Here is a 26769-nt window from a genome sequence, read left to right on the forward strand (position 1 = left end):
AAAGCACCACACACGCACAGCTCTGAATAAAGCTAGTCAGCTGCCCAGGCTGGAAAAAGTGGGGGAAGACTAAACCGATGGCGCCTGCTTCTCATCCTAAAGCCCGGTCTGCATTTGCCCTGGAACTGCATATGTGCAGACCTGACTGGTGAATCATGCATGCAGCAGCCATTTAAGTGCACCACCCCCGATCCGGTGAGGAGCACAAATTGGAAAGCCTGCTTCCCTGCACATGTGGTCCCTAGTTGGATCAGGCTAGCTGACCCAGGGTGAATGGGAACTACACCAGTTTATATGCAGCCCCATTGCAGAGAATAGGAAGTGGCCTGCAGAAAGGTCAAGGCAAAACAAGTACGGTATATGGAATTTTGTTCAAACGGTGTGGCAACTGGGGGGAGGGAGAGAGGCCTGCGTACATGGAAAGGACCAGCTCTGAGCAAAGGAGACAGACCTGGCCTAGCTGCTTGGACCTGGGCCTTTCAGTTCTCCTTTTGAAAAAGCCGAGCGCAGATATAATTCTCCATTAGATTGGTGACAATATTTTGTTACTGGGTTGTTGTTGTTTTTAAAAAACATGCTTCTGGCATTTATTGTCTCAGCTGGAGCCTGACAAGAGTCAGATGAGAAGATCTCAAATGTCCCTTCCAATGCTAAGATTCTATGTAAGCCTATGGTGCAAGGCCTGTATTTTATGAGAGTTTTGCATTCAGAGGCACTTCACAAATAACAAATATTATCATGATGATTAACTTATCTTGCCTTCACTCCTCTTGTTTCAGCATCATTAAGGGGAAATGGGACCCAAATCTATTAAAAAGAGCCAGCCATGATTGTTTTGCGATTCAAACATCTGCAGAAGCTTGACTGCTTTGAAAAATAAAATCGGTGTAGATGAATCAAGTACCTGAGAGTCTGGGACAGTAATAATAGTAAGTAGTAAGTCTCAGGAAGAGGAACAGGAGAGTATCTCTGCCTACTTGCTTCTTCACTTACCCTCCCTTCTCAAAATACCCACCCCCAAACCTACTGGGACAATTCTCATCCATCACGTGTTCAGATCAGCGTTTTCCATTCAGATTCTATGGACATTAACTGACCTGTCTGAAACCCTCTCTGATTTTAAATAGGTCCCCTGAACCCACCCCAGCATCAATTTTAAAATACAGGAAATTCCCTTCAAGCTGTGTACACACAGATACACACTGAAATTGGACAATAAGAATACATATGTGAACATCCCCAGCCCCCCCCCTTTGCCTAACACCTTCCCCTTTATTGAAATCCAGCTTCATTTATGGAGGTAGGCATCCAACCAGAGTGCTCCAGATTTCTTTAGGGACCTGTAGAGGAAGAAGAAGAGGAGGAGGCATGGCATGGCATTCCAGTGTTGGCATGGACTCTAGAGCCATGCTCGTGCATTTACTTGTGCGTAGGATACTGGCGTGTTGCAACGGGGTGGGGCCATGCTTCTCAGTCCGGTCTCAGATGATGCGTCCCTTTCACTGCACCACCCCCAACCTTTTCAGAGGACTGGAAAGCAAACTCTTCACACAAAGCAGGACACACAATTGTGTGAGCATCCTGTTCACATGCAGCCCCACTGCAGGAGCAGCTGCTTGTATGAAGTCTCGCTTTCAGACCTCCACAATCAACATGCAAAGTTCAAGGGTAGATGCAGTGTTAATGGCAGTCCTACTCCTGCTGCTATATATGGGTGCCCTACATGCAAGTAAAAACATGAATAGGGCTACACTCCTCTTCCCAAATCTGGATTTATAGGGCATGCTGATAACAACCTATACTTAAAATTGTGAATTCCACTAGATATTTAATGATAAAGGCACATTGTCTTCCTGGACAGTTCTTCCAATGGATTGCACAGGAGCATTAAAATGCCTGTTAAGGTGCCTGGCATTCCAGTACTGCCTCCTTTTCTCCTTCCATTACTGGGTTCCAGGATATCACTTGTTTCATAAACACTGTATTTGTCAGTTGCATCTTGCCCTGCCTCCATGAAAGTAAGGGAAGTATTTCCTTATTTTTCTCTTTCACAACAACCTAGCAAAGCTGGCTGGCTTGAGCAATGGCAACTAAAAGGACCAGGCAAGGTAATGTCCACAGGCCAAGCTCACTTGCAGAGAATTCCCAGCTCTATACATGTCTGGGGCAAATGTCTGCACAGCAGTCGAGTTGGTTGAAAGTTCTGCCAAGGATATGGGCTACAGGCCTTGCAATGTCTTGCCAGCTTTTCTACATGTGCTAGGTCAGGCATAGGCAAACTCAGCCCTCCAGATGTTTAGGGACTACAACTCTCATCATCCTTGACCACTGGTCCTGTTAGCTAGGGATGATGGGAGTTGTAGTCCCAAAACATCTGGAGGGCCGAGTTTGCCTATGCCTGAGCTAGGTGAACACACTGAAAATCCCCGCCTGTTCTCTTACCCAACAATGTCTGAGAATGCTTTCATGATAGGTTTTTCTTCATAAGGGACATTGTACTTGGCACAGAGGGACCTCACCAACGGTGCAATCTTGTGGTAGTTGTGGCGCGGCATCGTGGGGAACAGGCTATGGTAAAACAGAAAGGAGAAAGCTTGAGGAAGGCCTCCATAGACTCTGTCCTTGGGGAAATGCACTGCCCTGCCTTGCATGTTTGCTTACAGGAATAAGCAGCAAACTGTAGAAGTAGAGGAATGGGTTGTACCCACTTCAGACTACAGGTGGGTGGTCTCTGCTGGTAGAAAACTAGCACTGTATGGAGGAGGCTGGGTTAGAACCCTAGTCCCTGATGCTGGGTTTTACTTGTAATATTTTTTTAAACATGGGAAGGCATTCAAAAGTAGTCTCCTCATCTAGTAGCTTGGAGGGGAACATCCCTGTACATCACCTCAAGACTCTCCCAAGCTACTCTGCTGCGTGAGTGCATGGCTGGTTGTGTGTGTGTGTGTGTGTGTGTGTGTGTGTGTTGTATCTAAGCACCGGGGTTTTATTTAAACCATATTGTAATTTTATGTTCTTTTGCTGTTAGGCACTGTAGCCACTTACTGTGCAAGTGTGGGATAGAAATAATTATTTCAAAAATAACAACAAGGTAATAATTACCCTGCTTTTTGCCCTTCCTTTTTATGGGTTTCCAGTTCCCCCAGTGAGTTTCTATTGCATCTTACAGGGTCTATTCTTTCTAGCAAAGTTCCTTCAGGCCAAAACATTGCATACTTACTGGTGCTCTATTTGAAAGTTCAGGTGTCCACTGAACCAGTCGTTGAAAAAGGATTGTTCAATGTTGCAGGTAGCTGCCAACTGCAAAATTCAAGGAGACAAAACAGTGAATCTTAATGAAGCCCAGACTTGGAAGCAGATCAAGTGGATTTCATAACAAGCTCTGCTCTTCTGTCACTGCCTATGGTTCTAATGCCACACTCTGCCATCTTCTATTCTAAAGCCACAATCCAAGAAAGTCTCAGATTGCACCTGTTTACACAGGAATTCCCTTGATCTCTCTACCAGTCTCCAGTTTTAATTGCTGTGTTGTTTTAAGGGGATAGTTTTATTCCCTCTTTTAATTATGAATGTTTATATTTCAATGTTCGTGTCACTGGTTTCTATATTTTCAAAATTGCTAAGAAGCCCATTTTGGCACGAAGAGGTTTAATAAATTAAGAAATAATAGTAATTGTGCAAGGGCTTCCATGTGGCCCTCTTGTTTAAACGAGGGCCATCTAATTTAAGCAAATGTTCTTCCCATGGCCACTGTAATGCTTAAATAGGCCCATCAGTTTTGGAAGCCTGAACCAAGAAATCTAAGGCTGGAAATAGTTATAACATGTGGTCTGGAGCCACTTCAAATATACCTTGTATAGATGGCAGCAAAGAACTTCACAGAAGTCTGTTGTGCAGTTGTCAGAAATATGACATTCACCCCATATATCAATGGGGAACGGGCTATCTACCACCAAAAATGTAATTTTATGGGTTAGTTATGGCAGAGGTCAGGGGCAATTGGAGGCGGGGGTTGCTGCTGCTCTGCACATGGCCTACCAGCAGCAGTCAGTGCTCCTTATTGAGAGGGAGAGGAGGGAAGATGCTGGGTGCTATATGGGTGCATTGGCAGAGACCACCTGCCATTCCCACTGATCTGCCTGCACAGCACCAAACTTCCTCAGTTAGCTTTATTTTTAGAGGAATCCCATGACATGGACACAATGGCTTAAGTTTCCCCCCAGCATGATTTTAGAACCCCCACAGGGCAATCCCCATGCGTGTTTGAACAGAAATCCCACCAAGTTCAGCGGCGCTTGCTGTCTCATTAAGGCTGTGTAGGATTTCAATAGTTCAGACTTTAGCAACCCAGTTTACCTGAGCACTGAGCCAATCTCTGTGCTTGTCATTGTCGATTTCCATTGGGATGTGATTCATCTGTGTGACCCATACAAACCAGTGACTTTCCATGAACCTTAAAAAAAGGACAAGGGGGGAGGGGGGAGACAAAAACCTTGCAATTCAGCCTCGTCTATCTGGATAGATTAATCCTTGGACAAAACTGTGCTCCGTTAGTGGAGGGAAAATGGAATTCTTGCCTGAATAATCAAAGGAGAGCCTCCTCCATTCTGTACAGACAAACATCTTAGTGGTTGCTAGGTTTTCCAGTGGAAAAGGTAATTGGCATTTTGCTCTGCCTTTCTATATTGTGAGACACTTTCCATTTACTTACTTAATAATTTGCATATTCACTTTCTGTCCTGAGCAGAGACAAGGCAGCTGTTCATTTGGGATAAAAGAATGTTGTTGGACTACAGTTCCCATCATCCCTAGCCATTCCCCATGCTGGCTGTGGCTAGTGGGAGCTGAAGTCCAACTACATCTATTGGCCATCAATTCCCTGCTCCTGCTGTAGCCAGGTAGCCTGTATTTTTAGCAGCTCAAAGAAGAAGTGACCTGGCTATGAAAACCCCCAAACAATAGACACCCCAGCTTCATAACAGACTGTGTTTCTCATATTTACTCCTGGCAACAGTACTTGGGAAGGAGGTGAAACTGGAATTTTCCACTGGACTGCTTGACATTTTTTTTGTATCTTCTCCAAGGGATTTCGTCAGTGACAATTATAGTAGCAGAAAGGACTGGTTCGTACATGATTATTTTTTCACTTGATTATGGGAGCTTATCGGAACAGCCTAACACAGATACACTGCCAGATTCCCCTCAAGCACAGGGCTGCTAAATGGAGGGAGTTCACCAGATTCATAGGACAGACTCATTTATCCAATGAGTCTGAAGATTTTTTTAAAATATACTCTGCATACTGTTACCTTAATAATATTACTATTTGTCATAGGGTCAATTCAGAAATGCATAAATGAAGAGAAATGGTTTGTTTTTTTAATGAAAGTGAGCTGTTTGCAAAGATTATCAGAGGAACAGCTGCTGATGGCTATCTGAAATAAACAGGATTTAAAATACCGGAGTATGGGATGGCAATGCAACATTCCTTGGAAGAGGAATGTCACATTTCAGGAAAGTTGCACTCATTTGCCTAGAGGTACCCCAGTGGGGGCATGAAAATCCATGCAAAAGAACTTGCATTCTTAAGAACAAGAAACACCATGATGAGGGTGACAACGAAAAGACCTTGGAATCCTCAGGCTTGCCATGAAATCCCAAAGCCGCCTACTTCAAAGAACAGATCCAAACATGCTTTGCAACCATCTCTGATAACTAAATCCCTGCAGAACATGTGTGAATGTGTTGAATGTTTGAGAACCCTTGAATAAATAAAACTAATGAAGCACTTTTGAAAACTGCACTCCTGCTCCTCTGATCTCGGGCTGAATTCACGGCACAGCATTTGGTGTGCAGTAAACAAGCACAAGGGAAACATGCCCTCAGAAAAAGAGAGCTAAAGGGGAGGAATAAGTTGGGAAGAGATGGGATGCAGCAAAGCCTGAGATACAACAACTCAGCAAAGATAATACAGCATAGCAGACCAAAGACAGATGACTGAAAGAGGAAGAAACAGTGTGATTAGGCTACTCTGAAGACACTCCTTAGTTCCACTGTTGGAAAGGGGAGGTTCAGCAAGAGGGAAACTCTACCTGACAAAGGTGAGGAGACACAAGGATCCCAGAACTCCATAGAAGGGGATATATATGGTGAAATAGCGTAGGTAGTAACTGAAGGCCCAGGCCAGGTCCTAAGGAGAAAAGGAAGAGGTTACGTGTTGCAAGGGATAATGCTGCCTCCCTCCTTCCACCAGTGCTCACTTCCACAGAATATGCAGAGAGATGCCTCTTCATTTCCCCCAGGAAGATCTCCTTGGAGTGGCCCAGGCCATTCAACTCCAGTGGAATGAATGGGTTTTAATGAAGGCAATGCAGGATATGCAGGATCTTTCACTTACCGCCCAGAATTTGTGTCTGAACATGGTCATGAAGATTTGCATTTGGAAGTAAACTGGAATGAGGAGAGGTGGAAAAACTGAAAGGAAAACCAGAAGGCATTAGAGGAGGCAGGCAGGCACGAAACATAAAATGGCACCCTGCAGCTGGACAATGACCTTAACATGAAAATTAGGGTCTGGAGGGAAGTGCTATCACTCTGGGAAGACATGGCAAGAGATTCTGTTTCAGTTTGTGTTCTATCCAACATCTCAAGATGTTACGAGAGACTAGGATACATCTGCACCATTCCAGAAATGCCCAGTGCTTCTACTTACAACCGGTTCAGGTATTTAGAAAACAGCAACTGCCCATTTTTACTAGCATTCTGAACCACTTCAAAGTGCAGGTGGGTAATGCCAAGTTTGAATTCTCCACTAGGACAGATGATTCCCCGTATGTAGGAACTAGCACCTCAGTTTTAGAATAGCTAGGTCTCTGGGTGCAGAGAATTTTCGACATGTGGAAATACTTAAAAATGACACTTTGAAATACTGTGGTCCCAGGAGGGTTCTCTTGATGCTTGCCTTTAATAAAGCAGCTCTTACTCGATCTACAATAACCTATTTTGTTCCTAGTTTAACTAGAGTTTATAGACCAATAACATTTATTCTTCACATTGCAAGGACAACTTGGGGAAAAAAATGATGGCGCTCCATGTTTTCTTTCATAGAGTTGTGTGGAGTTGCATCATTTATGCCACAATAGCTAGTGTGGTATAGTAGTTAGCAAGTTGGACTAGGTCTCCCAAGACCTAAGTTCAAATCCCTACTCAGCAATGAAGATCACTGGATGTAATCAGTCACAACATCTCAGCCTAACCTACATTGCAGGATTGTTGTGAGGATAAAATGGAGTATGTGGGGAGAAGGACCATGTATACTGCTTTGAGTTTCTTGTTGGAGGGGTGGGATAAAAATGAAACAATGGCAGAAAGGATAGAGTCAAGAGAGAAATATGTGGTATGGTTCTGACTGGATTCTATGAGTTTCTAAATATGGAATACAATGAACACTCAGAAGTGAATGAAAGGAGATCTACCCTATTGCTGCACATCAGAAATGTAGCAGGAGGGATCTTAATACCTACAGAGGGAGGGGCTTGTTAGGAAATAAAGAATAACTGTTTAATCACAAAGGAATTACATGCAGGCTCCTGCCTGCACCTACATGTACGAAAGTGAAAGGAAATGGAGATACTCACCAAAAAAAAAGTATTCGTGCTGATGGTTATATGGGAAGTATTTCAGCTTCTTCTTTCCATACTGAGGAAAAAGGAAAAAAGGGGCTTCTCAGTGGTAGCTCCACAATTGTGGAACTCACTTTCCAGGGAGATTTGCCAAGCTCCCTTTCCTTTTAGGTCTTTCAGGTAGACTTCGAAGCCTTCCTGTTTCAGAAAGCCTGTTAAGGTTACAATCCTAGGTATGTTTGCCTAGGAGCAAGTCTGATTATAATTGCCTTTGTTTTAGTGGACTGCTATTTAAACTGCCATTGTGCTTCTTGTATTGTTGTTATATTGATTTTTATTGTTTGAAATTGTATTGGTATCAGATTAATATTGTAAGCTTTTTTTCTGACGATAGAGGATTTTATTCACTCATTTAAGCCCACTTGTTATTACGTTTCATTTCTTCTATAATTACGCCCCCCCAAGAACCCCCTAACACTGCATTTACATGAGCCATCGATTCTAATGTGCACCTCAATTTTCAAAACCTTGAAATAACAAAAAAAGTATATGCTGGCAAATGTAAATGTGCACCTTAATTTTTGCAATGTAATTTGGCCAAAAAAGGTGCACATTAGATTCAAGTAAATACGGTACTTACAGTCAGGTTTTTAAATATCCACTTTTTCTTGTCAGCTATGGTAAGAATTGCCATCAGGCAACAAGTCATCGTCGTTGTTGTCATAATTTTATTATTTATACCCCGCCCAGCGTATGGGAGGGGGAAATGGAAGGGGGACCGAGGGAGGGGAATGTGTCCCCAACCATCATTCTGGGCTTCCAAAACCATGGTTTTAGCAAGATGGGATCTAGGCTCTATGCATAGTGGAGGTGGAAGAATTCCTTTACCATTCTCCACAGTTCACAGTATGGTGGCTCTTTTCTCATTTTTTTTGAAAAACTGAAATGACACCACTTTCTTTTAAAGGTTCGTAGTTGGAAAACAGCACACATATTTCCTGAGTCTGCTGGCTCAAACCGATTGCTTCGCCTTCGCAAACATCAGATAAATGCCAATTTTCTGCTGAGATGGACTTTAGACAAGTGCCAACCGGATGATATGCTGACACTTATGTCCATGGAAAAATGGAAAACCAACCTCTTCCTTTTCACAACTTTCTGTGTTCTGCTAAACCATTTTTCAGTTTTTATTGCTGTTGTTATTATGATCATAACCACCATTTATAAATAATGATATTATTTTTTAAATGTTGCACGTTGTACAGTCTGTGCCTGCAGGCTCACAATCTGATAGGCATGACACTAAGAAAGAAAACAAACAAATTCAGTCACCTGTTGATAAGGCTACAATTATCATCTTCAAAATGGCCCAGTGTGTCGAAGGTTGGCATAGCTCCATTGTTAATTTTGTTTGAACATAATGAATCAGGCCCAATCAAGTGGTGTTCCTCGAGGGCACGCAGTGCTCTAGACACCATGATCAAACAGCATTCCTCTACGACACAATGTACAACCTGTACACAACCATGCCCAGTTTGCCCCATCTCTGTTTACTTTGAAAATATCCCGTGCACTCCTCCCAGCTGAGGCTTTGGATTTAATGGCAAGCATCTTCTTAGTATGTGATGCAACAGCACGCAGAGCGTTGCCGATTCAGGGTTGCCGTGGCAACCATTCTGCAGAGCTCTGCTGAAAACTGCGTTTATTTCTTCTGGCTGAAGATCATTCTTTGCACTTTTGAACCAGAGCAAACTTGTGTTCCAAGAAAACAACCCATCACAAAGACAACATACAGCTGCAGCGCCCCAACATTATCAAAAAAAAAAGTATCAAAGAATAACATCTTACTCCCCCCTTTTCTTTCCCACCTATAGGAGGTCTGTTTCCTGTTTTCTTAGAGGTGGTTCTCATATTAACGGTGCAGGTGTGCTCTTGCAAGTCACATCCTAAGCTGAGGATAAGTGCACACCTAAGAGTGGGAGAGCATCTGGACTTGAATGCAGGAGGTCCCTGTTTCAATCCCCAGCATCTCCAGGCAGGGCTGGGAATGTCCCCCATCTGAAATCCTGAACAGCTACTGCCAGTCAGTGTAGACAATATTGGCAAGATCCAGTCCTCAAAGCAGGCAGTGAGCTTTCCTTGTTTAGAGAAGTTTTTAATGTTTGATGTTTTATCGCTTTATTATTATTATTATTATTATTATTATTATTATTATTAATACAGTGCTACCTCTGGTTACATACGCTTCAGATTACATACGCTTCAGGTTACAGACTCCGCTAACCCAGAAATAACGCTTCAGGATAAGAACTTTGCTTCGGGATAAGAACAGAAATCGTGCTCTTGGTGGCGCAGCGGCAGCGGGAGGCCCCATTAGCTAAAGTGGTGCTTCAGGTTAAGAACAGTTTCAGGTTAAGAACGGACCTCCGGAACGAATTAAGTACTTAACCAGAGGTACCACTGTATTCTGTTGGAAGCCACCCAGAGTGGCTGGGGAAACCCAACCAGATGGGTGGGGTATAAATAAATAAATCTACTACTACTACTAAAGGTGCAGCTTCATTCTAGGTGAGTCTTCTGCAAACCAGCCACGTAGAGTAGCCAGCTTTGCTATCACATGGAAGTATGATAGTAGCAAGGACAGTTCCATACATGAATGAAACTGCCTTCAAAGTGAGATGTGACTGGTTTTTAGGAAAACTCTAAAGACATTTCCTTCCGGTCAGCTTTTGGATGAAGGTAGGTCAGTTTTATTCTGGTGATGCTGTGCCAAACATGTTTTCAGATGTGCTGTGCTGTAGATTATGATTTTATGGTTTTAATAATTTATGTTTTAATGTGTTGTGATCTGCCTTGGGCAGGCTAGCCCTGAAAAGAAGCCTATAACTAATATAATAATTAAACCACGTTGTTGTTGTTATCGTTGTTTGCGGATAGTCTCTGAGTCATTGGCTCTGTCATCCAAACCCAAGGTTGTGCCTAATGAAGTCATCCCATTATTAGCACAAGGGGTTCCGCTATGCAACAGGACTTCCTCCCTCTTCTCTCTCCTTGCATGCCCCCAATCCTCCAGAACAGATGGGGATGGGCAAGAGGCTTGCAGGGAGAGGAAAGGGAGAAGAAGTCCCATTGCATAGGTGGAAGTCTTTGCACTAATGAGACAGCTTTGTTTGATACAACCCATAGCATTGGTATGAACTGGTATGAAATTCAGAGTCCTAAAACTAGTAGGGTCAGTATTAAGCCACGGATTAGAATGTGGATGACAGTTTTTCCCTACATAACTTGACCACAAAGTCCAGATAAACTGGCCTGCGAAAGAGTTTTGTCCCTCTTGTTTGTTAGTCATTGAGGTGCCACATAACTGTGCTGGGTTCCCGTCCCCCCACAAACATGCTAAACGGGTTCCCAACTCTTGGAAACAAAGAGCTTCAGTGTAAATGCAACTTGATTTCACACCCCCTCTTCTTACCTCGACAGGCTGTGTGTCTCCCAGGACAAAGAGGTGCACCATGTTCACGTCTGGGTCCTTCTTGAAGATGTTTGGCTTCGCATGGTGCTGGAAGTGACGGTGATTCCACCAGTTTGCTGAGGCACCCTGCAGGAAAAAATAGATTTGCACGGTACATGGGGAACTCTTGCTTTTTCAATGCATTCGTGTACACAAAAAGACGCCATGCAATATTATAATAATGAAAGGGGCTGGGAGTTAGGTACAATAGTCAGTTTGGCTCCCTCGAAATCTTGGCTCCTTTTTCCTCTTGAGGTTTGAGTACCAATTTCAAGTGCCGGACCAGAAGGCCAGCTTGCTGCTCACCACTGGCATGGTAGGCAAGCTGGCTGTTGGTGCTGCTCCAGGTCATTTCCCAAAACTCAGGACAGACAGAAAGCTTTTGCTCACAAAGAAGCTTTCAATTCCAGCCCCAGGCCATGTTTATGGAAAGCAAGTACAACACCCTATTCATAGACCCTGGAGGTCCCCCAGAGAAAAGCAAGGAAGCCTACAGCTTGGAGCAAACAATGTGGGCATTATTGAGAAATTAGCTAGCCAGTCCCAAAAGCCTTATCTGGATTTTATGTGGCAAGGATAAATTGCTCCAGCCAGCATTCCTTACTGCTCCATGGTTAGTGATCTTGATTGAGAATCTGAATGGAGGCACTTAAAAGAATGGCCACGAATGTCCATTCTAGGTGATGCTAGTCTTGCTGCTCCTGTGTCTTTAACAGTCGCCTGGTAACTGCAGCAACAAAGCTTTTCCTGACACTTTATCTCCACACCAGGAAAAGCTTAATCTGCTTTCTATCTGTGTGTCAGGTTGCTGCTAAAGGCACAGGAGCTTGGGGGTGGGGGGGAGTTGGCAGCCCTAGGTGACATACTGCTAATTCTTCTGGAGTATTTCAAGTTGGTGGTTCTTAGCTGTGATTGGCTGGCTAGATCTGTTGAATTTCTGCCTGTCAGGCACAGGCCCTCTGTTGGTTAAAAAGGTGGAAAGTATTATTGGCTCTATCCTTATCTTCTGCCATAGCTCTTCAGCCTATTAATGGATTCTTGCAAGAACTGATTTCCTCATCCTGAGCTCTTGAACCTCTAAACTCATTGTATTTATTGTGAAATCTCTTGAACTCAGATCTTCCAGCTTCTGAGTTCTGAATTTATAAAATCCCTCACTTTGGGGTAAAACAGATGAGGCATGTTTCTGCACAAACTCATTGTTTACTTTGATCCTGCAATGTCTACACACTGATTCTATTATTATTTTCAATTTTATACATTTAAATGATTTTACAATCATTTTAGTATTTCAAAAGTTGACTTCCTTCACCCTCTTTCTGCAGTTCCTTAGATTTATTTTTAATATTTTTTGCATATCCAAATTAACTTAATTTGCTCATTTATTCATCTACTTTATATGTATACTCTTATAAAACTGCAGGTTATTACAATAATCCTGCCAGTGTTCTTATCTGCTTACAGTTTATTTGTAAAAAGTTTGTTTGGTTTTATCTTTATTAATCTTAAAACCTGCTACCTCGCCAATTTTTTTTAAAATCTCTTGTAATACTTTTGGGATTGACTGTATTGGATATTCTACAGATATCACCATGTCATCTGCAAATGCTTTTAATTTATATTGTCTCTGCCCCACTCTTATACCTTTAATATCTTGATCACATCTTATTCTTTGCACCAATACTTCCAAAACTATTATAAATAACAAAGGTGACAAAGTGCAGCCTTGTCTTGTTCCTTTAGTTATATTACAATTCTCTGTCAGGATTCCTTAACAAACTTAAAGCGAATAATATAGTCGTTTGACTGTGGCCAATGGTTCAGATTTTGAAGGGAATTTTTAAAAATATATTGCTTGAGACACATTTATGTCAGTTCACAAGCTATACCCCCTCTGTGGGCACAACAACCTGTTCATCTAGAATAGATCCATTTCAGCTTATTCCTTGCTAAAGCACAAGAGCTAGAATTTACTGTTTTTTTAATCACATGGAAGAGTGAAGTAAGCTGGCCTTCAGCTAAGATTGTGCCCTTTTTGTCCTGCTCCCTTAAAAGCTGCATGACAGGCAGAAATCCAACAGGCACAGCACTTCCCAGTGATGGGGAATGCATGATCCTTGGGATCTTTGTCAGTTGTGCAGTTTTTAAAGACACAGAGCTACCAGGAGAGAGATGGCAACCTTAACCCCATCATTTCTTACTGCAGCTATTTCCTTAATGGGAAATGACCTTACCTTCAAGTGACCAATCACAAACTTATGAACTAAGTGGTTCCATGTAGACTTCTTAAACACAGAGAGGTGTCCAAAGTCATGTTGTAGCCATCCAGCCTGGGCCTTGGGAGGAAAGAGAATGACCATGAGAGAGAGGAAATGCACCCCAAAGAGAAGCTTTATATCAAAACCTAACTGTAAGTGCTTTCTCTTCAGTTTCCTTTACATCAATGGTTCCCCAACTTCGCCCCACCACCTTGGACCACTTGAAAATTGTGGACCACTTGATGATTTCCCTGCCTGTTCTAGCAATTGTATGATTTTTTTAAAAAATTGTTCTTTTATTGCTTATTTTATTTCTTACATATTGTGTTTCATTACAATACAAATTGTAGGTTTATTTTTTGAGGGTATTTTGATTCAGTTGTATTATAATATTGTAACAGGGAATGAAACACAACACAGCATTAAAGATGGCCCACCCTTCCAGTAACGATTGGCAAGTATTAAGTTACAAGTTGTTTCATGCTATCTTCAGTGCCTTTTCGAAGCATGCAACTTTCAAGGCATGGATGAACTAGGAGGCAGGTGACTGCCCATTCAATATCCATAGAACAAAGTTTCACCTGGGAAACTGCAAGGATGATGGCGAGGAGGAAGGTCGTAATCCAGTTAGTACCACAGTACGAAACCATAAGCCAAGCCAGAGCCTCCATCACAAGGATATGACCCAAGTAAAGAGAAAAAAACACAGGATCCGCTTGGAATAAGTTCATGTCTTCTGCTGTCTTCCTCAGGGCACGGAAATCTTCCACCAACTGAGACTGCCAAGTAGAAATAAAGGATATTAAAAGAGGTCCTCTAGATACCAAAGGGACTTATGCACACCAAATTTCGCTGGATTGCAAATTGTGTAAAAGAAAATTATATGCCAGCATTTTTGGCAACAGCAAGATGGCTCTCCCTCTCTGTACAAATGAATCTCTCTCGATGAGAAGGAACATGAAACAGACCCTCCCACACACAAACATCCAGAAAAGCCCATCCATGAGTGAAGGAAGTGCCTTCCATTTCCACACACACAATTTATTTTGTCTATTTCCCCCCTCCTTTAAAAAACCCCCAATAATAATCCAAAAACTACACAAGAAAGGGCCATTATAACCTTGGTAAGGGTACAATGCTGAAGTTTCCTAAGGAAACTGGGGTGAAGCAGACGGGGGGGGGGGGACACGAGTCTGTAGACAGTTATGCAAACTCAGTTCTGCAAAATTGTGGCAATACTGCAGCATAAAACTCAACCGTTTTCCAACTGCCCCTGCCTGCAGCCCCAATTTGTTCTCCATAATACCCCTTTCTGCGGCAATAGATTTTGGAACAGCACCGCCTCTGTTTGCAGCGAGCAGCACCCAAGACTCTCAGGGTTTGTCATTGCACCCATAGCTGTCAACTTTTCCCTTTTTTAAAAAAAGGGAAATTCCCTTATTCCGAATAGGATTCCTCGTAAGAAAAGGGAAAAGTTGACAGCTATGATTGCACCGCACCGACTACAAATGCACCGGAGAGCAGCTTTGCTAGGGGAGGTCAGCAACGGGGGGGGGGGCACACTGGTCAAGATTTCTTTCAGAGAATCTGGTCTGCCATTAGTGAACTCCTCATGGAAGAGTCTCTGATAAGCTTTCTAGGAAACCCTGCCGCCTGCTGAAATGTAGTCTGAACCGCCATTCCCTTTGGCATAGGAAGCCCTGAGCTCTGCAGAGTGGTGTTCCTGAGGGAAAGCAGCTCACTGAGGCACCTGCAGGTTAATGTTTAGACACCGGCTGGCTGTCATCAATGCAGTCATCCAAGAACGAGAGGCAGCCGAAAGGGCTTCCTTTTGCAATCAGCCAAGTGGGACGGAGTGCCTGAATAATTGATAGCTGGAGCGTTTGGGATTTGAGGGATCCTGAGTGACACGGCGACGTGGGGCCCGATGGGAAAGGCATCTGTGGATCCTGTTTGCAAAGATGCCCTCCAGGCCAGAGCTCAAAATTTCAGATTATGAGAGATCTACGCATGGCTGGTTTCCTATCCGTTTGGAATATATATGGACGACTGGTTTGGTATGTGGCCAGTTGCACTGGGAACAGGCTCCTGACAGACCCATGAAAACTCTCTGGCCGTTTTATGTTACTTGGTTAATTTACATTCAGGGCTCTTTGTTTCTTTGCAACACTCCCCCTCCTCCTCCCTGCCTCCCTTGTATGCATCCTCTTCTATACCTAGGCCTTGTGTGAGGTTTTCCTTCAGAATATTGATTTTGTGACATAATAGCAACTCAGCTAATCTCTCTCTCTCTCTCTCTCTCTCTCTCTCTCTCTCTGTGTGTGTGTGTGTGTGTGTGTAAAAGTCACAGGTTTATTTCCAGCTGGCTCCTTTTCCTGTCTCTCATCTTCATATGTCATCTCCCTCCATCCTTCCCATATTCTGGTGTTGTTTCCCTTTTTGTTTTCTAATAGCCCCCCCCCCCTTCTCTCTCCCTGCTTGTTTCTTGCAGCCTGCTTTCTTCAGGACCACATTTATCTTTATCGCAAACCCCACCCCCCACCCCCCATTGTACGGCATTTGCATATATTTTTGTTTAATGTTAAGTCGCTTGGAGACCTTAGGGTGACTAGCGACTAATAAGCTTAATAAATAAATAATAAATTATCTGCACATTAAAGGCAGTGTCAGAAGCACTCCTGAAGCCACATGTCTCTGGAGATGTGTCCCTCCCCATTCCTCATTAAGGCATCTAACAAAACAGCTCATCTAATAGCTAGGGATGGCTTTCAAATGGAAAGTTAATTGCAAACTTGTGTCCGCCTCATGTTTTATTCTTTACAATTTCTTTTCTTTTCTTTTACAGCCTGTGTGACCTTGGGTGGTGGTGGAATTACTGTCACAATTACCCATTAAATCATTGTTCTTGTTCTTTTTGGAAGATTCTAAGATATAGCATTTATTAAGCCAATTAAGTCAATGTTGGTAGGATGGACTTACATTGTCCTAAGCCCCTTTGAGAAAAGGGAAACCTCTAAACCTGAAGTTCACTAAATATTACACCTTCCCTAAAACCCTTTTTTGCACATACAGCAAAAGGAGGTAGCAGTAGACTCCAGGGGTATAGTAGCCTACCTCAGTTCAAATAAAGCAGAGGCAAGCTGAAACCCAATAAGTCTTGCAGTATCAGTTCTTCCTATTGGCCTACAGTGTCAAATATCCACTGTATTACAACCCTTGATACAGCTCTGGATGGTAGTGTTTAATCCTCAGATGAATCAAATAAATGTTCTGTGCTTTCTTTGACACCTCAATCCTATAATGTATTTTATGACCCTATAGAAATGTCTACACAGAAACCCTGAATCTGGTGTTATGGCATAATCATTGTGCTGGCATTTTCTGTGTTTTCTACTGCAATCCTGTTTTCTTTCACAGACTATTTTAAATTCTGGTCAGTTTTTTTTCACAGACTATTTTAAATTCTGGTCAGTATATCAGTGTAGTCTCAAGGTATATTACTTTGCAGGAAAATATCGAATTTGTGCCTGCAGCCTCCAAGTGCAGGCCACTGTCACTGGTTCATGCTTATCCACATACCAAGAACTCCCAGAGCTTGGTGTGGTAGAACTGCACTTTGCAGAAGCCAGGCTAGGGTTACCATATTTCAAAAAGTAAATGGCAGCCCTACTAATTCATCTTCACCAAGTTTCTCCCATGGGATAAATAATTTCAGCTTTTAAACAGATTTGCCTGGGATAGGCTGGCTTGTCTGCAAGATACTCCCCTTCCAACACTCAATGCAATTATTCAGTCTCCAATGAATGTTTGTCTTCCAAAGCACCACTTCAAATATTTACAGAACTAGCTCATGAGAGATACCAATGTAGAGTAAAACACAAAAAGGAAAACTGACTCTAGATGAGGGGTGCAGACCCTCCGGCCTGTGGGCCAAACTTAGCCCGCTAGGCATCCCTATTTGGGTCGCAAGGTTGTTTTGGCCAAGCCATATCCACTCACCCTGCACTTGACATCATATATGACATTAGGTGTGAGGCAAGTAAGGACAGAGCCTTAAAGGAACAATGGGCACTTTAAGGGGAACTCCTGTTTGCTCTTTTGCTGGAGCAAGATACGCTTTCATTGTCCATCAGTTCATGGGTGGCGGGAACGTGCCTTGCTCCAAGAGGGGAAAGTGGTTTCCACTGGAACCGTGGTTATGGAAAGCACCAGAGCCGTCTCAAGGGGATCTGCCGCCCTGGCGCGGCTATCCCTCCGGCGCCCCCGCCATGCCGCCTCTCCGCCGCCTCCCTCCCACGCTTGCCGCCCCTTGGGAGGGGGGTGGGCGAGCGGGGGATGAGGGGCGTGGCGCTGGAGCGGCGCGGGGCTCTGCGCGCCCTTCCAGCGCTTCCGGGATGGGAGGCGAGGGCGGCCGGCTCGCGCTCCCGCGCGCAGCCGGGCAATTCGCGCTCCGCGCGCAGCCGGACGGCGCGGCTGGGCAGCTCGCGCTGCATCGGGCGGGCGGCCGGCTGCGCGCGGGGCGCGAGCTGGCCGGCTGCGCGCGGGGCGCGAGCTGGCCGGCTGCGCCGCGCCATCCGGCTGCGCGCGGGAGCGCGAGCCGGCTGCCCTCGCCTCCCGTCCCGGAAGCGCTGGAAGGGCGCGCAGAGCTCCTGTGCTCTGCTGGGCAGCCAGAGGGCGTGGCGTGGCCGGCCAGCTCCCTTGCCGGGAGTCAGAGGGCGCTGCCGGCAGGCGCTGCCAGCGGGGCTGGAGGGCGGAGGCGCCCTCCAGGCCATTGCGCCCTGGTGCGCCGCGCCACCAGCCCCAATGGATGAGACGGCTCTGGAAAGCACGTCTCCGTCCCAGCACTGCTCCTTGAACCTTTGAAAACCAGAGGGCTGTTTGAAAGCCCTTCTGCAAACAGCCCAGCACCGTCCTTCAAATATTCACTGAACATACAGGAAAAATTGCTCTTACTCACGTTCTGGCCTCTGTCTTGGCTAGGTTCTCCTGGGGCAAGTTCTCCAATCAATAATGGCTTAAGAAACTTTCTCACAAACACAGGATCAGGGTGAAAGGCCTTAAATGCATCCTAGAATGAAGAAATACACAATTGCTGTTGAAAGAGCTGTTACCCACTCTTTCTTGTCTCTCATAATCATTTTCCCGTTAGAATACAGAAACTTCTATCTACGTGCAAAAATCCTTATGGATGAGCCAGTGCAGAGCAAATTCCCAGAGTGGTTTGATAACCAATCCCTCTTCCCAGGGAACTCTGGGAATTGTAGTTCTGTGAGGGGAATTGGGGTCTCCCAACAAGTCTCAGCACCCTTAACAAACTACACTTTAGGGCAGGCACCCCCAAACTCGGCCCTCCAGATGTTTTGGAACTACAACTCCCATCATCCGTAGCTAACAGGAGCAGTGGTCAGGGATGATGGGAATTGTAGTCCCAAAACACCTGGAGGGCCGAGTTTGGGGGTGCCTGCATTAGGGGAAGCCATGACTGTTTAAGGTGGCGATACTGGTTTATATGTATTGTGCAGACGGGGCCTTACTGTAGGAATCAAACAGTATTATTTCTGATTACAGATTCCCAAAACCAACACACACACCCCTAAAATAGTATATAACACTGAAAATCTCCATCTCCCATCATAATTATTAGTAGATAAGCAAACAGAAAGCAACATGATATTTTCACAGCCAAAGAGTGAGTGGGTGGCTGAACTAGGAATCCTAATCTTGTGGTGCTTTATTCCTAGGGACTGGTCTGACTCAAGTCATTGTCTCTAATGAGTCCTTTGTTGTCCTTGCTTATGGAAAAAAAGGAAACCTTAATTAGTAAGATTAGCTTCAGCAGCTTAATTCACTTGGGAAAAGCACTGGAACAGGGGACAAGGAGAAAATAAATTAGAAAAAGCCGGAAAGGAGAAAACAAGATAGGAAATAATATACAGATAAGGATAGCTGTTAAAGCATAAATGTGAGGCACCATGGATATTTTATCACCAGATGTGATCTCTGTGTGTGCAAGCTGCTACCTGAATCTGCAGTCATCAAGAAACGAACATGCATGTGCATAAGCCTAAAAGATTTGTAACGGAGGGAGATTTCCAACTCCTTATCTTTCCCTAGAGCCATAAAAAATCCCAAACTCCTTCCTAACTCCCAGCAGACAACACTCTTGCTTAAAGTTGTGCATTGCCAATTCACCTTGCGGCAACATAATCTAAGGCTGGGCGCACCCAGACAATGAACATTTTGGTGTGCTCATTAACTTCCAGAGTCTACATGAAATGAAGGCTTCACCTTTAATTGGTACCAAATTTTCCCATGTGGTGAACAGGCGTTGTTGGGGGTACTGGAGCACAATTTTCAGCTTGCAGCACAAAACTCCTACTGTCACTGCAAGAGGATCAGATGTGAGAGAGCTATCTGCACTGTATAATACAAAGCCAAACAAGAGGAGTGTAGACAACCATTATGTGGGAAGGCCCATTCCCTGCCAAAACACTGGCTGCATCATCACTGGACTTCCTCCTCCTCCTTTTGAAATGAGTATAAAACTGAAAAAAGCAAAGGAACCCTTCCCACATACTTCAACCCCCTCTGATACCCAAAACAAATTGAAAGAAAATGAAAGGTTGTGGGAATGGGGGGGGGGGGCAAGGAAGCTTGCTGCTGAGTCACACAATGCCTAACAAAGAAACAGCCAAGTGTTTAGGAAGATGACAATTGGCCTTACAAAAGACACTGGATCAGTACTGTTTAATGCTGGGGAAAATACGAGCCTCCTGGGAACCGACTAATGGTCTTCATTACAACCCAGTAACCGTACCTTGCTAGCACTGGAATAAAGGGCCTGGCAAGCCCTCTACTGGGATCATATTTTGGGGCCATAGGCCTTTCTGACTTATACCTGTATGTCAGACTCATATACTGCATGCATACCACATTTTATTTGCAAAACAGCCATGCTATTTTGTTGAACAGATACCCATCTCTTTCTAGGTTCTTGAACACATTGCTAGCAGATGGCGAGCAACAGTGGCATCTCCTTAGGAAGCACTAAATGGCTTCAAAAATGCACTGTGAATGAAGTCACACTTGCAGTAAGGGTTTATGCAGCCTGAACCTGGCCAAACAGGAGACAGTCCTATGGTCTTGGAATTGGCTGGCAGAAGCTTCAAGGGCTCAATGTGACTTTGGGGCGTGCACTATCAGCTTGCTTGCTACCTGCTCAAACTGTATATTGAGAGAGATATATATATAGATATACAGAATAAAAGGTACCATAAGTGTCTATCATTTCCTCACCCAAAATGGAAAACTAGCTTGCAACATCCTAAAGGGTGTTGATCAAGCCTGAGTGTCACCACACTCCTGAAGTTCAAACATAATTATGGTGGCAAGCAAGCAATGGTCACCTTCAACAATACACTTGGAAGAAGAACATGATGCTGCAGATTTGGCTCTGTGTCCGTCCCCCCCCCCCCGTAAGTACAAACACTGGCACATATGCTGGTCCATGAGACTGATAGCTTTGTAGTGGATGTACAACGTTTGGGAGAAAGACCATTCATGAAATCCTAGAAGGGATGAAAAGGCAATGCAGTTAGACCAGTGACAAAAGCTGGGAGCCACCATTCCCCACTGATGGAATGCGGAAAATCAAACTTGCTTCTGCAAGTTGGGAAACTGTCATATCTGGTAACCTCTAGATTAGTTTACTGCAATGCATTTTACATTGGGCAGCCTCTTTGGAAACTACAGCTAGTGCAGTATGCAGTGGCCAGATTACTGACTTGGTCCAGAACGTCTGAGCACATTACACTGATTCTGGCCTGACTGCAATGGCTACTGATGAGCTTCCCGATTCCTTGATAGGTTTTGACCTATCAAGCCGTATGTGGCTCAAGACCACAATACCTCAAAGGCTGCCTCTCCCAATATGAATCAGCTCAGAGCGTACAATCTTCATCAAAGACCCTTCTCTGTGTGCCTTATCCAAGTGAGCTGTGGAAGGTGGACACATGAGAACAGGCCTTTTCAGTGGTGGTTCCTCCTGTGTGTGGAATGTTCTCCCCAGGGAAACATGCCTGGTGCCTTGGTTTTTATGGGCCAGGCTAAGACATTTTTTATCTACCTAGGCCTTTGGTAGTTACACCAGCTTCTACTGTGGTGCTTACTTTTTACTGATATGAGATAGGATTTAACCTTATTGTATTGGATGAGCAATTATTTTGTATTGTACACTGTTTAAATTTCCTGGTTTTTATTGACTTCATATATATATATATATATATATATATATATATAGTTAAGTTGCTTTGAGACTAAGAAGCACAACAATACATTGCTCCGCAGAATCACACAATCCAGACATTTCAGCTCATTGTGTCTCTTCAGTCTTCCTTTAAAATGTTGCTTTGAAAACCCCCACTGTGATTTTAGACAACAAAGACAATAGAATCACTGTGTGTTTCACAGTTTGAGAAGTTCAGAGATGAGTAGGAAATGAAAATTACAATGTAAATGATTTAACAATAAAACTTGCAGATTGGCAGGACATCTGGACCAATTTATTTTAATACACGATGGCTGTGTTTCGAAGAATGACAAGTTGATTTTAAAGCATGTACTTCTTCCCAAGAATACAAAATGCAGCAAGCGCTTTATGGACAGTGGACAGAAGTAACCACAGACAGAAACATGCAGCCAAGGCCAAAAACATCCATTCTGGCTTCTTGTTCACCTCGTATGACAGACACACACACACAACCAATGGAGACGCACAAGAGAGACTTAACAGAGCCATGACTCGATACACATTCACATGTTTTCTCTATATGTGAAAGCCTGTGGCTGCTTTTAATTAACACACTGTTTACAAATACACTCCTAGAAGTTACTGGTACACGTGCTGTCTGACATGCATGTAGAAAGGTGGAGAACAAAAGGCATACCCACCTGCCACCTCTGAAGGTGGGCTTTGCTGCATTACATGAATATATGATTTCATCCTCACTTCTGAAGATTTGTTTTAGATACCGGGGCCTAGCCAGAGAATAAAGCTGGGAACCTGTAGCCCTCCAGGTATTCTGGACTCCCATCAACCCCAAGCAGTACGATCAATAGTCAGGGATGATGGAAAACAATACAGTAATGATGCTCTGAGTATTGCCAGGATGCTTCACTTTCCCAAGAGTGATCACAACCAGCTGTAACACATTTAGGATTTGTCCCCAGTGCCTCTCAGGTCCCCCCTGCCCTCAGTTTCAGAAACAGGAGGAAAGAAGAAAGTAGAAAACTGTGCCTCTGAGCACATGCAAAGAGGCTTTTCATCATCATCCCTTCAACCCACATTCACCTGAGGAAAGGTTTCCAGAGCAGAAAATGCAGCTGGAACACATTTCTGAGTCCCATCACCTTCTCCGTCCCACCTGCTGGCACACAATGTTAATCTCCCTGCATTCCCCCCACTTAATGGGCATATCCAGGTGGTTGAAATGATAAAAAGATAAAAATACGTCATACAAAAGGCCTAGCTAGTTCAGTTTTCTGTTTCCCACTGTGGGTCCTCTTGAACATAAATGGGTCTTGGTATCTAAAAGCTTGCAGGCCCCTGATGGAAGGCCAGCAGAAGCTGGGGAAATATCCAGTTCAGAATGAATTACCCCCAAATGGAATGAGAGTTAAAAAAAAAAGTTTCTGATCATTCAAATAGGGCTGGGATACAACAAGATGCTGAGCATCCAGTAGGCCGTGATAGCCCAAAGGGCCGTGAGAGGGGGAATGCACATGCCAAGCAAATCTATAGAGCAGGGGTCTGCAAACTTATTCAGCAGGGGGCCGGTCCACTATCCCTCAGACCTTGTGGGGGGGCGGACTATATATTTTTTGGGGGGGGGGAAATGAACGAATTCCTATGCCCCACAAATAACCCAGAGATGCATTTTAAATAAAAGCACACATTCTACTCATGTAAAAACACCAGGCAGGCCCCACAAATAACCCAGAGATGCATTTTAAATAAAAGGACACATTCTGCTCATGTAAAAACACACTGATTCCCAGACCATCCACAGGCCAGATTTAGAAGGCGACTGGGCCGAATCCGGCCCCCGGGCCTTAGTTTGCCTACCCATGCTACAGAGAATGCCATGTGCAGATATGGAGCCTAAGCTATGATAGAGGAAGTGGGGTGCTTGGTTTTTAAAGCAATCATAGAAAGGTGGGCATAAAGGAAGTCTGGTCAAATAGAGAGACGCAGCAGTATACTATTATCTTAATGGGGTGCAGTTAGGGCAAATTTTTTGAAGCTGAGGTCCACATTCACTTGAGGAAAAGTGATCAGGGGACGCATGCAAGCAGTAGACAGGGCTAAAGTCAGAAGTGAGGAGTACAGCTTCCCCTCCTCTCTGCCATGTCTTCCCTCTACCACTTCATTCATCTCTCCCCCCCCCCTCTCTCACACACACATACAACTTGTTTCCCACAGGCATCTGTTTGGCCACTTTCCCCAAACCCATTTTCTCCTGGCGTAATCCAGTGAACCAGAACCCGGATAGACAAAAGTGCTTCTTCAAAGCTTTTATGGTTAAACTATGGAATACTATGGCAACATGTGAGGAGGACCCCCAACTACGATGGCTTTTTTGTTTTAAAGGATAGAGACAAATTCATGGAGAAAAAGGCTAGCAAGACAGGCTCCCTCCAGGACCAGCCGGCCTCAGGAGTCCAGTCGCTAGAGAATAGCAGCAGGGGAGAGCTGCAACTTTTGTGCCCATGTCCAGCCTGTGGGCTTCTCAGAGACATGATCTGACTGGCCACTTTGGGAAGCAGGATGCTGGGCGAAACGGGCCTTTGGTTTGAGCCGCACAGGGACTACCTTCCCCGCACTGTGCGTCCTGCCCGGAGCTATGCCTCCGCTGCCCGGCTGCTCCCCTGCAATTTGCGCTTTCAGGAGCCGCAGCTACTAATCTTGCAGAGGCATCCTGGTTTTGCTCCTTCCCGCCGCCGCCGCTATGCCTGCTCTGCTGCCGTTACTGAAACAGGAGCCAGGGGGTGAGGGGTAGAATGAGGCTAGCCCAACCACTAGCTGCAGAAGCAGAAGCCGCTGCCCGGGCGAGGGGAGGACGCCACCAGCTCCTTTCCTTGGGGGGGGGGGGGGGTCTCAAGAAAAGAAAAGAAAATCCTTGCAGAAAGAGCCACCCTGCAGGAAAGCATCTCTCCTCCCCGCTCTTGCATTGCTACAAAGCTCCTTTTGCAGCCTCCCAGCGGCCGGCAACCTTCCAGCTTGCAGGCGCCCCATTCTCTTTTTTGCATCCCGTCCCCGTTTCATGCCAAACGGCGGTTCCTCCCAGCCCTGCGGCTGCAGCGAGCTCGGCGCTGCGGATTTCCCAGCCCTGCGGCTGCCGCCGGTTCCCTCCCTTCTTCAAAGCAGCAGCAGGTGAGCGGCAGAGCGGGAGCCGGGCGGCAGCAGCCATTTGCGCCCGGCTGCAAGCAGCACCGGCAGCCGGAGCCCCTTACCGTGGCATCTTCGCCAGCGTAGTGGCTTATCACGCGCAGCCCCCCCGGGTGTCGCTTGGCCCATTGGGTGATGTTGTACACTTTCCGCTCGATCACCAGCCACTTGTCCGTGTGCACGTTGTGCTTCTGGATCTCATCCCAGGTGTACGAGGGGCTCGGCGCCTCCCGCTCGCCGCACACCCCGCCTTGCTCCTCGCCTTTCCCCATGAGCGGCCCCGCGCTGCTTCGTCGTCCCGCTCGACGGCTCGGCTTCGCACTTCCTGGCGATCCCGCGAGGCGAAAGGCTCTCCGCCTCTCCGCTCCGGTTTAATTCGCCGCCTGCGCCGCCCCCCCCCCACTCCACGCCTCCCCCTCCGCGTGTTCTTTGTCTTCGCCTTGCCGCCTGCCAGCCCTTGTGCAATTTCTGCCGGCTCCGCCGCCTGCTCTGAAGTGCCCCCTAGGCTGCAGCGGCGGACTTTTCCCTCGCAAATAATCCCTGCGCCAGCCAGCCAGGGGGGAACCTCAGCCTCTCCATCCCATTCCATGAATCACCGACGAGGATTCCGGAGGGTAATCAGCAGAGCTCCTCCTCCAATCGCCGCTCTCCGCCGGCGAAGCGGGGCTCTGCCATTGGCTGGCGCTAATCTTTCGAAGGTGAAGGCCGGCTGACCTCAGCTTAAAACTTGAAGAAGCCTTGATGTTGTGAAGCGGGGCCCCGCAGTGGTTGAGCGGGGCTCGCGGCGCTGGCCCAGGTCTCTTCCCAGAGGCAGCTCCGAGGGCGCCACCGAGGCAGCATCAGGCACGAGGAGCGCGCGCCTCAAGGAAAGCTTTGCGCCTTCCGCCAACGCGCCTATCTTTGTCTCCAGATTGGCACCAGAAACGAAGCTGTCATAACTCAAGACAGCCGGCTTCCTGAAAAGATTCCACACACACACAACGAAGAAGAGTTTTTAAAATTATGCAGATAAGCCTAAGAACTAAGAGAGTCCCTATCTGCTCCTCATGTCAGTGTCTCTTATCTCCCCAACTAGGAGATCTTGGCAGTTCTCCTAGCCAATGCATAGGATTGTCTATCAAGAATACCAACTTGTAAAATATATTCCGCAGGGTGGCCCTTCTTTGTTCAGCTTCCACAATGTTAGGTAGGTAACTTAACTCAAGATTTAGGCAATTTCACTTCACGATCCATAAATATTTTTCTGTATGTTTGGCATAACAAAATGAGCTGAGGTTGGTTTAATAGACATTGTTTTCTGATTGCACTTACATGAATGAAACAAAGGGTTCTTTTTTCCTAATGTTTTTTTTTAATGTCAAGTACATAAAAGTGATAGGGTGCTGTTTTTTTCTGTTAAAAACTCATGGCCATCAGAAGGCTGTCACAACCATACCCATTTCCATGTGACTGCAATGTTATGTATTTTGCCATAAATACATGTCACATTGCAGCAGCTCATGCATGTCTTCCCTGGAGGCAGGGGAGACGTCATAAATTCGGACCTTTGCCACTTTTCCCAGTAAAGTAAAACAAACGTTTTCACCATGGATCACCTTTTATTTGTTGTCACTGAAAAACCTTTCCCTCACTTATAAACAAGCTATGAGAGGTAAAAGTGTAGTTTTAAATTGTTGATTAGACATTTTGATCCCCACAGGGTCTTTTTCACTTTGCAGCTCACAAGGACAGATTTGTTACATTTAAGGCTATGAAACTTTGCAGAGGAATCTTTGATGTTACAGATTTGAAGTCGAGGAAGAAAGAGAACCTTGCAGGCATGGAACATGCCACTCTTGTTTTTGGTTAAGAGCTCTTCCACACATTTGCATCCCTCCAGTGGCAAGGAGTTCCTAAATCTGAAGGGGGGGTATAAATTAACCATCTATCTCT

At 45.1% G+C, this 26769-nt stretch overlaps 1 protein-coding gene across 1 annotated transcript; it reads right to left on the reverse strand.

The window, feature by feature from the left end:
• Positions 1 to 812: 812 nt before the first annotated feature.
• Positions 813 to 25171, reverse strand: LOC117050926 (acyl-CoA 6-desaturase-like). Its single transcript, XM_033156889.1, has 12 exons — positions 24903 to 25171; positions 18349 to 18459; positions 13973 to 14170; positions 13368 to 13469; positions 11095 to 11220; positions 7638 to 7698; positions 6398 to 6474; positions 6093 to 6190; positions 4357 to 4453; positions 3221 to 3300; positions 2443 to 2568; positions 813 to 1340 (listed from the first exon to the last, which is right to left on the reverse strand). The coding sequence occupies exons 1-12, from the start codon at positions 25107 to 25109 to the stop codon at positions 1289 to 1291; spliced, it is 1335 nt and encodes a 444-aa protein (XP_033012780.1). The 5' UTR covers positions 25110 to 25171; the 3' UTR covers positions 813 to 1288.
• Between the last annotated feature and the right edge of the window lie 1598 nt (positions 25172 to 26769).

The sequence above is a fragment of the Lacerta agilis genome, chromosome 1, assembly GCF_009819535.1.
Source record: "Lacerta agilis isolate rLacAgi1 chromosome 1, rLacAgi1.pri, whole genome shotgun sequence".
NCBI classification, from domain to species: Eukaryota; Metazoa; Chordata; class Lepidosauria; order Squamata; family Lacertidae; genus Lacerta; species Lacerta agilis.